The sequence below is a fragment of the Oncorhynchus clarkii genome, chromosome 24 (assembly GCF_045791955.1).
Source record: "Oncorhynchus clarkii lewisi isolate Uvic-CL-2024 chromosome 24, UVic_Ocla_1.0, whole genome shotgun sequence".
Classification (NCBI taxonomy): domain Eukaryota; kingdom Metazoa; phylum Chordata; class Actinopteri; order Salmoniformes; family Salmonidae; genus Oncorhynchus; species Oncorhynchus clarkii.
The window spans coordinates 41,766,468-41,780,184 of record NC_092170.1 but is presented as its reverse complement, the minus strand read 5'-3'; the positions used below and the strand labels follow the sequence as shown (position 1 = coordinate 41,780,184).

General features: G+C 44.8%; 1 protein-coding gene across 1 annotated transcript in view; it reads right to left on the bottom strand.

Annotated features, from left to right (window-relative positions):
- LOC139382850 (ubiquitin carboxyl-terminal hydrolase 32-like) overlaps positions 1 to 13,717 on the bottom strand; it is an 80,951-nt gene that overhangs the window by 12,743 nt on the left and 54,491 nt on the right. The window contains exons 17-26 of the mRNA XM_071127090.1: positions 11,902 to 12,056; positions 11,187 to 11,268; positions 10,933 to 11,007; positions 10,503 to 10,641; positions 6,946 to 7,051; positions 5,239 to 5,412; positions 3,536 to 3,710; positions 2,596 to 2,747; positions 1,466 to 1,577; positions 864 to 1,060 (exon numbers count right to left, since the gene is read on the bottom strand). Coding sequence (XP_070983191.1) covers positions 864 to 1,060; positions 1,466 to 1,577; positions 2,596 to 2,747; positions 3,536 to 3,710; positions 5,239 to 5,412; positions 6,946 to 7,051; positions 10,503 to 10,641; positions 10,933 to 11,007; positions 11,187 to 11,268; positions 11,902 to 12,056 — 1,367 coding nt within the window. The remainder of the gene's footprint in view (positions 1 to 863; positions 1,061 to 1,465; positions 1,578 to 2,595; positions 2,748 to 3,535; positions 3,711 to 5,238; positions 5,413 to 6,945; positions 7,052 to 10,502; positions 10,642 to 10,932; positions 11,008 to 11,186; positions 11,269 to 11,901; positions 12,057 to 13,717) is intronic.

The following is a 13,717-nucleotide window of genomic DNA, read 5'->3' as shown; positions in this document are numbered from 1 at the left end:
TGCAGGCAACCATGGTTGACAGGGGAAGAACAATGATTCCAAGCACCACCTTCCTTTTGAAGCTTCCAGTCTGTTATTCAAACTCAATCAGCATGACAGAGTGATCTCCAGCCTTGTCCTGGTCAACACTCACACCTGTGTTAATGAGAGAATCACTGACATGATGTCAGCTGGTCCTTTTGTGGCAGGGCTGAAATGCAGTGGAAATGTTTATTTGGGATTCAGTTCATTTGCATGGCAAAGAGAGACTTTGCAATTCATCGGATCACTCTTCATAACATTCTGGAGTATATGCAAATTGCCATCACACAAACTGAAGCAGCAGACTTCGTGAAAATTAAGATTTGTGTCATTCTCAAATCTTTTGGCCACGCCGGTACAATCTCTAGAAACTCTACTTACCGGACGCAAAGTGACATGTGTTCCTCGCTATAAAATAAACTTCTGAATTCAGCTTTTGCCCGAACCGCACCATGTCCCTGCGGAGTTGAACAGTGTTAGATTTCCTGGTATAAAGTCTCACGTGATGTACATGGTCTAACGACAGCACTCTGTTCAACACAGCAGGAATATGGTGCCGGTTCGGACAAAAAGCCCGATTCAGAAGTTTATTTTATAGCGAGGAACACATTTTAACTTTACTTCAGGTAAGTAGAGTTCCTAGAGATTGTACATGTGCATTTGGGTGACAGGAAACGTGTTCGTTTTTTTTGTGTAGCAGGCGATTTTGCGGTTGGGGTTATTTTCTCATCACTATCCAACAGAACGATGCACAACTCAGAGAGTCCTAATAATACGGACTCCTGATGTTGTGTCCCAAGACTACACACAAACACAATATCTATATATTCTGTGGTACCCACCATCTTTCTGTGCATGGCAATGATGTACCCGATGAAGGGGCTGTCCTGGACGTGTCCGTTGACCAGGGCTCTCTGCGTGGCCTCTCTGCTGGGCACCACAGCGCTGGGCATGCCGATGGGGATCAGACCAGGCTTACCGGCAGGATGCCCTTCCGCTGTCACCGCCACCCCATTAGCCACGGGCACAGGGGTGATGTCTGGAGAGGTGTCGGAGAGATAGAGAGCGAGAACTTGTGTTACAGAAGGACATGTCAGAGAGCCTTCTGGGAAAAGACTGAGGAGTACGTTAGGGTTACGTTCATAACGAGGAGGTACAAGGTGGCAGCTCCGGTCACTTCAGCTCCAATCGGGTCTAACGATCCCCACCACTGGTCACCGCGTGTCACAGTGACAACCTCTAGAACCAGCCGTGGGTTACATTCTACCAACCTCTAGAACCAGCGTGTGTTACATTCTACCAACCTCTAGAACCAGCGTCGGTTACATTCTACCAACATCTAGAACCAGCCGTGGGTTACATTCTACCAACATCTAGAACCGACGTGGGTTACATTCTACCAACCTCTAGAACCGGAGTGTGTGAAAGTGTAGGAGGTTCTCACCTGTCTGTGTTGGAGAGGAGAGGGAGGTGAGGGAGCCTGGGACAGGGATCTCAAACGCGCACAGGAAGCCGTTCCCCGACAGACGCACCTTCTCGTTATCCTGAGGGAAGTTCTACCACACACAAAAACACACAATTACTACTCCCTGTGTTGCACTTGTGTGTGCGCATCAGTGTGCGTGTGTACATCAGTGTGTGTGTGTACATCAGTGTGTGTGTGTGTGTGTGTGTGTGTGTGTGTGTGTGTACATCAGTGTGTGTGTGTGTGTGTGTGTGTGTACATCAGTGTGTGTGTGTGTGTGTGTGTACATCAGTGTGTGTGTGTGTGTACATCAGTGTGTGTGTGTGTGTGTGTGTACATCAGTGTGTGTGTGTGTGTGTACATCAGTGTGTGTGTGTGTACATCAGTGTGTGTGTGTGTGTGTGTGTGTACATCAGTGTGTGTGTGTGTACATCAGTGTGTGTGTGTGTGTGTACATCAGTGTGTGTGTGTGTGTGTACATCAGTGTGTGTGTGTGTGTGTGTGTGTGTGTGCACATCAGTGTGAGTGTGTGTGTGTGTGTGTGTGTCTGTGCGCATCAGTGTGCGTGTGTGTGTACATCAGTGTGTGTGTGTACTTCAGTGTGTGTGTGTGTGTGTGTGTGTATACATCAGTGTGTGTGTGTGTGTGTGTGTGTGTGTGTACATCAGTGTGTGTGTGTGTGTGTGTGTGTGTGTGTAAATCAGTGTGTGTGTGTGTGTGTACATCAGTGTGTGTGTGTGTACATCAGTGTGTGTGTGTGTGTGTGTGTGTGTGTGTGTGTGTACATCAGTGTGTGTGTGTGTGTGTGTGTGTGTGTGTACATTAGTGTGTGTGTGTGTGTGTGTGTGTGTGTGTGTGTGTGTGTGTGTGTGTGTACATCAGTGTGTGTGTGTGTGTGTGTGTGTGTGTGCATCAGTGTGTGTGTGTGTGTGTGTGTACATCAGTGTGTGTGTGTGTGTGTGTGTTTGTGTGTGTGTACATCAGTGTGTGTGTGTGTGTGTGTGTGTGTGTGTGTGTGAGTGTACATCAGTGTGTGTGTGTGTGTGTGTGTGTGTGTGTGTGTGTGTGTGTGTGTGTGTGTGTGTGTGTGTGTACATCAGTGTGTGTACCTTGATGTTGGAGGTGTGGACCTCAGCCAGTAGTATCTGTTCTGGTTTCAGACTACACAGTTCACTCAGCTGTTTCTTCAGACCGGTGTACTTGTCATCCATGTTGAGCCTCAGGCCGAACCGTACAGGGGTAGAACCATCCAGCATAATGACTGACAGACAGACAGAGAGAGAGACAGAGAGAGAGACAGAGAGAGAGAAAGAGAGAGAGACAGAGAGAGAGAGAGAGAGAGAGAGACAGAGAGAGAGAAAGAGAGAGAGACAGAGAGAGAGAGAGAGAGACAGAGAGAGAGAAAGAGAGAGAGAAAGAGAGAGAGAGAAAGAGAGAGAGAGAAAGAGAGAGAGACAGAGAGAGAGAGAGAGACAGAGAGAGAGAGAGAGAGAGAGACAGAGAGAGAGAGAGAGAGAGAGAGAGAGAGAGACAGAGAGAGAGAGAGAGAGACAGAGATAGAGAGAGAGAGAGAGACAGAGAGAGAGACAGAGACAGAGAGAGAGAGAGACAGAGAGAGAGAGAGAGAGAGAGACAGAGAGAGAGAGAGAGAGAGAGAGAGACAGAGACAGAGAGAGAGACGAGACAGAGAGAGAGACAGAGAGGCAGAGAGGCAGAGAGACAGACAGAGAGGGGAAATGCAGTCACATCAGAAAGTGAATAGACATGTGTACATTTCCCATGGACTAATATTGTCTATGAGGATATGCTTTGCTGCTTTTGAGGTGTCGGGAGAAGAGCCATTGACCCGCACCATTCCAGGGTAAAGAAGCGTGTAGGAAAATCCATTACTGACCCCTCCCACCTGTTAGTACAACAACTCTCCTCTGTTCAGGTTAATTAAGACCAAGACCAAGTCAGCAAATCTGGTCCACAGAGATCAAACCCTCCTCCGCCCCTTTCCAGGGACCCCCCCCCACCCCACCAGGGTATTGAGTCCCAGGTCCTCACCAGTGATCTCCAGGTGCATGGAGCTGTCCATGGGGAGGGGTAAAGACAGGAAGTTGAAGGGGTCGAAGCGGGCGCTGATGTGACCACACGTCTTACACTTGACCTGGGACTTGAGTTGGCCGTGGAACAGATCCACCACGATGGAACGGTTCCTCAGCAAGTGGTTCTCCCACGCCTGATGAGGAACATACACACGGAACCATAGAGAGATGTAAAACACACACACACGGAACCATAGAGAGATGTATAACACACACAGCAAGTGGTTCTCCCACGCCTGACGAGGAACATACACACGGAACCATAGAGAGACGTAAAACACACACACACGGAACCATAGAGATATGTATAACACACACAGCAAGTGGTTCTCCCACGCCTGACGAGGAACACACACGGAACCATAGAGAGACGTAAAACACACACAGCACTAATCCTGCTAATCCCTCGTAGGATCACACACACACACACAGACACACACACACACACACACACACACACCTTTATCCTCTGTCCATAACCTGAACACCAATACACACGCCACAGGTTATCCACTCTTTAAGAAATGTTTAGTGGATCAATTTTTGACTCTTTCCTCTCTCCTGGTCTCTAGTCATCTAAGATGGACTGTCCACTCTCCCCTGGTCTCTAGTCACCTATGATGGACTGTCCCCTCTCCTGCTCTCTAGTCACCTAAGATGGACTGTCCTCTCTCCTCTCCCCTGGTCTCTAGTCTCCTAAGATGGACTGTCCTCTCACCTGGTCTCTAGTCACCTACGATGGACTGTCCTCTCTCCTCTCCCCTGGTCTCTAATCACCTAAGATGAACTGTCCTCTCACCTGGTCTCTAGGGACCTAAGATGGACTGTCCCCTCTCCTCTCCCCTGGTCTCTAGTCACCTAAGATGGACTGTCCTCTCTCCTGGTCTCTAGTCTCCTAAGATGGACTGTCCCCTCTCCTCTGGTCTCTAGTCATCTAAGATGGACTGTCCTCTCTGATCACCCCTGGTCTCTAATCACCTAAGATGAACTGTCCTCTCACCTGGTCTCTAGGGACCTAAGATGGACTGTCCCCTATCCTCTCCCCTGGTCTATAGTCACCTAAGATGGACTGTCCCCTCTCCTGGTCTCTAGTCACCTAAGATGGACTGTCCCCTCTCCTGGTCTCTAGTCTCCTAAGATGGACTGTCCCCTCTCCTCTGGTCTCTAGTCATCTAAGATGGACTGTCCTCTCTGATCACCCCTGGTCTCTAGGGACCTAAGATGGACTGTCCCCTCTCCTCTCCCCTGGTCTCTAGTCACCTATGATGGACTGTCCCCTCTCCTGCTCTCTAGTCACCTAAGATGGACTGTCCCCTCTCCTCTCCCCTGGTCTCTAGGGACCTAAGATGGACTGTCCCCTCTCCTCTCCCCTGATCTCTAGTCACCTAAGATGGACTGTCCCCTCTCCCCTGGTCTCTAGGGACCTAAGATGGACAGTCCCCTCTCCCCTGGTCTCTAAGGACCTAAGATCAGGGATGGGCAACTGGGGGCCTGTGCAACTGAAGGCCCTCTGATCAATTTCCCCCAAAACATTTATTGGGGAGCTTTCTCAGGGAAAATAAAAGTTGATTGATTATACATGTTGGTTGATAGGCTGTGTGTGTAGATGCCTGTGTGTGTGTGTGTGTACATGTTAGATTGGTTTGTTGATTGAACTCTGACCTCTGATGCGACCTCCCAGTCGGGTCGTCCGTTGCTGTCCTTCAGCTCTACGTAGGGTTTCTCATGCACCCTGTTCAGGTCCTCATGGAGCCCGTCCAATAGGAAGGCCAGGAGCTCCTGACTGTCCTGCTGCTGGAAGCCGTTGAACCGCGGGGCGTACTTTGCTATCGTCCACTACAGGGGGCGGTAGTGAGACAACCACAGTCAACACAAACAGAACAATTCTGATATTTTTTTGTTTACACAAAATTGGTCTTTTGACAAATCACATCAGATCTTTAAGAGCCGATCTGATTGGTCAAATGACCAATTAGCGAAAATAAATATGCGAATTGGGCTGTCTGTGTAAAAGCAGCCATATGGAGACACAAAGTTAGAGGTAACGGTAGCACAGACATAACCACATATTAGTCAATTAATTCACGTGGAGTCAATAAGGCCAAAAATAATTTGGACAAGCTATCGTCCAGTACAGGGGGGAGAATGGTAACAAAGATATTAAGGTAATAGCTTCCCAGACATCTACTTTACTATCGTCCAGTACAGGGGGAAGAATGGGCAGTGTCTTCTGTAAGTACATTGAGTAGCCAGCCAGGAGACTTCCAATTCATTTTTAAAAATAAAACAATTGCAGAAGGAGCTCTATGTCCGTAGCCTCTGGTACATTCTAATGACTTGATACCATCTGAAATACACAGAGAACTTATGGAATACTTTAATGACTTTTTATCTCCCAAATTGGTACAAATTGTTACGGTACAGAGTAGAAATTGATACGACTTTTACCATTTAAATGATTGAAAATGTATGATTTCAGTGTGTTGTTAGTTGTTTTGGAGATCGTCTAGGTCTATATGATCTATATCTATCTATTATATCTATATCTATGATCAGGACTATTTTCTTAGTAAGATAACCTTTAAATCTCAAGAAAATAAAGGCTTTATGTTACAGTCATATTTACAGTTATTTTATATTTACAGTCATATTTACAGTTATTTTATATTTACAGTCATATTTACAGTTCTACTGCAACATATGAATGGTCACAATGATGTTTGTTCTTCATATTATGTTTATTGGCTCTGCTGCTTTGTAAAGAATTTGTTTTTAACTCACTTGCCTAGTTAAATAAAAAAATAAAATAAAATCATGACATTAGCTTTTAAAATCATGACATTAACTTTTCAAATCATGACATTAGCTTTTCAAATCATGACATTAGCTTTTAAAATCATGACATTAGCTTTTAAAATCATGACATTAGCTTTTAAAATCATGACATTAGCTTTTCGAACCTTTAATCAGTATTATTTGTATCATATTTAGGACGACAATGAGGATCTCCTCTATCTACTGTTCTGGCAGTGAGGACAGACCATCGGCAGTGAGGACAGACCATCGGCAGTGAGGACAGACCATCGGCAGTGAGGACAGACCATCGGCAGTGAGGACAGACCATCGGCAGTGAGGACAGACCATCGGCAGTGAGGACAGACCATCGGCAGTGAGGACAGACCATCGGCAGTGAGGACAGACCATCGGCAGTGAGGACAGACAATCGGCAGTGAGGACAGACCATCGGCAGTGAGGACAGACCATCGGCAAGCTACAAAGCTACATAGTACAATACTGTCCACTTACAGGGAGTAAGGAAATCCCATCCACTGTTGTTGTGACGATCCATGCCAGGATTTATAAACTCACCCGGAGTTTGAGAGGAGCAACGTTCCTCTGTGTTCCACTCCACAGCTCCATCAGCAGGTCTCCGTAGCATTTAGCCATGTGACCTCGCATCCCGATGGGGTTGGTTCTGGACACACAAAATAACAAGTCAGTGATGCTATTGATAAAATAATGATGTATATGTTGAAAGATAATAATAAAAACATTCCACTCTGAAACCTTATAATTGTATGACATTGATTAGAATCGTACAATTACAATCTGATGTTGTGTGTAGTTTTAGTCAGAATTAGATTAAACAATGTATCTGTGTAGTGGAAAAACACAGACTGTCTGAGCAAGGCGTAGCTTAGGATTTGAACTTGTATGCGTGTGTGTGTGTGTGTGTGTGTGTGTGTATGTGTGTGTGTGTGTGTGTGTGTGTGTATGTATGTGTGTGTGTGTGTGCCGAAGAAAAAAAACAGAACAGTTATTAAACTGTGTTTGGACCGAGCTGGCTAGGCCTCTGAGGAACTTACGATAGCATAGGGAGTACTTCTCAAGGTTTCCCTAATCTCGGGGGAACGGACCTGTCGGCTAGGTAGTGATACACAGTGGTGAGAACTACGGAGAAGGATAAAACTCACCTACTGTCTGTGTGGAAGTATGTGCACAGCTATAAAATGGATGTCTTTGTATAATGGACGGGAGAACGTTCTCATGAAAAAACTGTACTGTATCTTTTTGCATAAGCTGAGTCTTTGACTAATTATTATTACACTCATGGTCTTACAGATCTCGGGGATTGGTAAGAGCTATTGGTTGTTTATTATTATACCCATGGTCTTACAGATCTCAGGATTGGTCAGAGCTATTGGTTGTTTATTATTATACCCATGGTCTTACAGATCTGGGGGATTGGTAAGAGCTATTGATTGTTTATTATTATACCCATGGTCTTACAGATCTGGGGGATTGGTCAGAGCTATTGGTTGTTTATTATTATACCCATGGTCTTACAGATCTCAGGATTGGTCAGAGCTATTGATTGTTTATTATTATACCCATGGTCTTACAGATCTCAGGATTGGTCAGAGCTATTGGTTGTTTATTATTATACCCATGGTCTTACAGATCTCAGGATTGGTCAGAGCTATTGGTTGTTTATTATTATACCCATGGTCTTACAGATCTGGGGGATTGGTCAGAGCTATTGGTTGTTTATTATTATACCCATGGTCTTACAGATCTGGGGGATTGGTAAGAGCTATTGATTGTTTATTATTATACCCATGGTCTTACAGATCTGGGGGATTGGTCAGAGCTATTGGTTGTTTATTATTATACCCATGGTCTTACAGATCTCAGGATTGGTCAGAGCTATTGGTTGTTTATTATTATACCCATGGTCTTACAGATCTGGGGGATTGGTCAGAGCTATTGGTTGTTTATTATTATACCCATGGTCTTACAGATCTGGGGGATTGGTAAGAGCTATTGGTTGTTTATTATTATACCCATGGTCTTACAGATCTCAGGATTGGTCAGAGCTATTGGTTGTTTATTATTATACCCATGGTCTTACAGATCTGGGGGATTGGTAAGAGCTATTGATTGTTTATTATTATACCCATGGTCTTACAGATCTGGGGGATTGGTAAGAGCTATTGATTGTTTATTATTATACCCATGGTCTTACAGATCTCGGGGATTGGTCAGAGCTATTGATTGTTTATTATTATACCCATGGTCTTACAGATCTGGGGGATTGGTAAGAGCTATTGATTGTTTATTATTATACCCATGGTCTTACAGATCTCGGGGATTGGTCAGAGCTATTGATTGTTTATTATTATACCCATGGTCTTACAGATCTGGGGGATTGGTAAGAGCTATTGGTTGTTTATTATTATACCCATGGTCTTACAGATCTGGGGGATTGGTAAGAGCTATTGATTGTTTATTATTATACCCATGGTCTTACAGATCTGGGGGATTGATCAGAGCTATTGGTTGTTTATTATTATACCCATGGTCTTACAGATCTGGGGGATTGGTAAGAGCTATTGATTGTTTATTATTATACCCATGGTCTTACAGATCTCGGGGATTGGTCAGAGCTATTGATTGTTTATTATTATACCCATGGTCTTACAGATCTGGGGGATTGGTAAGAGCTATTGATTGTTTATTATTATACCCATGGTCTTACAGATCTCGGGGATTGATCAGAGCTATTGATTGTTTATTATTATACCCATGGTCTTACAGATCTGGGGGATTGGTAAGAGCTATTGATTGTTTATTATTATACCCATGGTCTTACAGATCTCGGGGATTGGTCAGAGCTATTGATTGTTTATTATTATACCCATGGTCTTACAGATCTGGGGGATTGGTAAGAGCTATTGATTGTTTATTATTATACCCATGGTCTTACAGATCTCGGGGATTGGTAAGAGCTATTGATTGTTTATTATTATACCCATGGTCTTACAGATCTCGGGGATTGGTCAGAGCTATTGGTTGTTTATTATTATACCCATGGCCTTACAGATCTCAGGATTGGTCAGAGCTATTGGTTGTTTATTATTATACCCATGGTCTTACAGATCTCAGGATTGGTCAGAGCTATTGGTTGTTTATTATTATACCCATGGTCTTACAGATCTCAGGATTGGTCAAAGCTATTGGTTGTTTATTATTATACCCATGGTCTTACAGATCTGGGGGATTGGTCAGAGCTATTGGTTGTTTATTATTATACCCATGGTCTTACAGATCTCGGGGATTGGTCAGAGCTATTGATTGTTTATTATTATACCCATGGTCTTACAGATCTCGGGGATTGGTCAGAGCTATTGATTGTTTATTATTATACCCATGGTCTTACAGATCTGGGGGATTGGTCAGAGCTATTGGTTGTTTATTATTATACCCATGGTCTTACAGATCTCGGGGATTGGTCAGAGCTATTGATTGTTTATTATTATACCCATGGTCTTACAGATCTGGGGGATTGGTCAGAGCTATTGGTTGTTTATTATTATACCCATGGTCTTACAGATCTCAGGATTGGTCAGAGCTATTGGTTGTTCATTATTATACCCATGGTCTTACAGATCTCAGGATTGGTCAGAGCTATTGGTTGTTTATTATTATACCCATGGTCTTACAGATCTGGGGGATTGGTCAGAGCTATTGGTTGTTTATTATTATACCCATGGTCTTACAGATCTCGGGGATTGGTCAGAGCTATTGGTTGTTTATTATTATACCCATGGTCTTACAGATCTGGGGGATTGGTCAGAGCTATTGATTGTCAGTTGTTATCATTGGGATTGAAAATTCTCGTGACAGCTATCCAACAAGCTGTACACCTTTTCACGGACGCACACACACAGGGACACACACAGGGACACACACACACACACACACACACACAGGGACACATACACACACAGGGACACACACACACACAGGGACACACACACACACAGGGACACACACACACACACACAGGGACACACACACACACACACAGGGACACACACACACAGGGACACAAACACACACACACACAGAGACACACAGCTTACCTGTTGAGTTCATAGAGGTGTCTTCCTGAGATGAAGTAGTCAGTGAGAGGCGTGGTGTTGCTCACACACTGGATACTAGAGTTCATAAAGCACGTGTTGCCTAGGTTACTGAGGCCCGTGGCACCCTTCTCCGTAGCAACTGGGGGGGGGGGGGGGGGGAACACATGTACAGTATTACATACATGTTTTAAAGGTTTTAGGAGAGAAGGGGAGGAAGGTTATAGAGACATAAATCTAACCTTAAATACTGAAAGTGAAAGCTCTTGATAACTGCATTGTAAATGTATGTAACTGATGAACTGGTAGAAGGTGGCTGTGACTGTAAAGTGGGACGATGACGATGATGATGATGATGATGACGATGATGATGATGACGATGATGATGATGACGATGACGATGAAGATGACGATGAAGATGATGATGACGTACCTTTATGTCGGTCCATTGTACTGCTGTTAGCGATGAAGGACATCTCTTCTGGCCAGCTCATGTCTTTGTTCCGAACTAAAAACACAAGATGAAGGTTTTTACTAAAGACGCGTAACTTTTAAATCTTCTCTTTTTAAAATCAGACATTTTCCAGTCAGTCCAGTTGTTTTTTAAAAACATTTCAACACACTCGGCAAACTCAGCAGTCAGATAAACATTTTAATTACTGTGCTGAAAAGTCGTTTTGAATGTACCTTCGATAACTAAGTGCTGCTCGTCCTGGATCTTCAGGCCCTCCAGAGTGTGGTCCTCGTCATCCAGCAGGGTCAGATAGTTCTGGGGGGGGAGGAGAACCGGGTCAGATAGTTCTGGGGGGTGGAGAACCGGGTCAGACAGTTATGGGGGGGAGGAGAACCGGGTCAGACAGTTCTGGGGGGGGGGAGAACCGGGTCAGACAGTTATGGGGGGAGGAGAACCGGGTCAGATAGTTATGGGGGGGAGAAGAACCGGGTCAGATAGTTCTGGGGGGGGGAGGAGAACCGGGTCAGATAGTTATGGGGGGGAGAAGAACCGGGTCAGATAGTTATGGGGGGAGGAGAACCGGGTCAGATAGTTCTGGGGGGAGGAGAACCGGGTCAGATAGTTCTGGGGGGGAGGAGAACTCGGTCAAATAGTTCTGGGGCGAGGAGAACCGGGTCAAATAGTTCTGGGGGGGAGGAGAACTGGGTCAGACAGTTCTGGGAGGGGAGGAGAACCGGGTCAGACAGTTCTGGGGGGGAGGAGAACCGGGTCAGATAGTTCTGGGGGAGGGAGGAGAACCGGGTCAGATAGTTCTGGGGGGGAGGAGAACCGGGTCAGATAGTTATGGGGGGGAGGAGAACCGGGTCAGATAGTTCTGTGGGGAGGTTTGGATGAGAGATCAACATCCGCAAGTTTGCTCCACACACACACACACACACACACACACACCTCGCTGTTGTAGAGCCACAGCCTCATGTCCTCGTCTTTGATGCGTAGCCTCCGAGACAGGTACAGGTGGATGTCCTTGATGGTGCCCACGCGGCTGAAACAGCCTGTATAGGCCAGGACACGCTTCAGAGGAGCGTTGGGGGAGGGCACGTTCCCTGGAGGGGGAGGAGGAGGGAGAGGGAGGAGAGAGGGGGAGGGAAAGAGGGCGAGGGAGTGAGAGAGGGGGAGGGAGGAGAGAGGGGGAGGGAGGAGAGAGGGGGAGGGAAAGAGGGGGAGGGAGTGACCGAGGGGGAGGGAGGAAGAGGGAGGAGAGAGGGGGAGGGAGGAGAGAGGGGGAGGGAGTGAGTGAGCGAGAGGACGGGGGAGAGTGAAGGGGCAATGAGGTGGGAGAGGGAGGAGAGGGGGAGGAGGGAGAGGGGAGAGGGGGGAAGAGAGGGGGAGTGAGGAGAGAAAAAGGAGAACACTCCAGCCTTTAATGAACTATAAACTCATCAGAAAACCTGAAAAGTCCTGTAATATTGTAAATACTCTTGCCACCCAGACTCACGTGAACTTAAAGAAAATGAGTTAATTAAATCAAGACATTATTACAAGAGATAAAGAGTAGTTTAGCTCGTGTAGGATTAGGTGTAAGGAAGCAGCAAGAAAGGGTGTTTTTAGATTAGGTCATTTAATTAATACAGACCCGAGTCATTACATTTAAAAAAGCCTCCGATCAAAAAAGACAACAAAATCTATATTAGTTTCAGTTAATAAACAATTAATAAAAAACAAAATGGAACTTATTATTATTGATTTGAAAAGAAAAAATAAAACATCTTAATATTGGTTGGTAATGCTTGTATTTTTGAAAGCAAACAGAAAGGGGGAAAATGAAAAGCCACCCATTCTCCCAGCAGCACAGCCTTGCTCTTTGGTCAGTGTGTCACCAATGATTGTGGGTGCGATTCCCGCTGAGGCCACCCATGCCTAATATGTATGCAGCATGACTAAGATAACAGCATCTGCTAGATGGTATGTATTCTATGTGGTATTATCTATATATCTGCTAGATGGTATGTATTCTATGTGGTTTTATCTATATATCTGCTAGATGGTATGTATTCTATGTGGTATTATCTATATATCTGCTAGATGGTATGTATTCTATGTGTTTTTATCTATATATCTGCTAGATGGTATGTATTCTATGTGTTTTTATCTATATATCTGCTAGATGGTATGTATTCTATGTGTTTTTATCTATATATCTGCTAGATGGTATGTATTCTATGTGGTATTATCTATATATCTGCTAAATGGTATGTATTCTATGTGGTATTATCTATATATCTGCTAAATGGTATGTATTCTATGTGGTTTTATCTATACATCTGCTAAATGGTATGTATTATATGTGGTTTTATCTATATATCTGCTAAATGGTATGTATTCTATGTGGTTTTATCTATATATCTGCTAAATGGTATGTATTCTATGTGGTTTTATCTATATATCTGCTAAATGGTATGTATTCTATGTGGTTTTATCTATATATCTGCTAGATGGTATGTATTATATGTGGTTTTATCTATATGCCTGGTCAGCTGGTATTTGTGATCGGAGCCAAGCGAACTCCTCTGGGCCAGACATCTGATGGAGTGGTGATCTAATCGGACCGGTGCCGTCTCTAATGTCTCAGTGCCTCTGTGCAGCGCTCTGTCTCACAGTGCCTCTGCGCAGCGCTCTGTCTCACAGTGCCTCTGTGCTGAGCTCTGTCTCACAGTGCCTCTGTGCTGAGCTCTGTCTCACAGTGCCTCTGTGCTGAGCTCTGTCT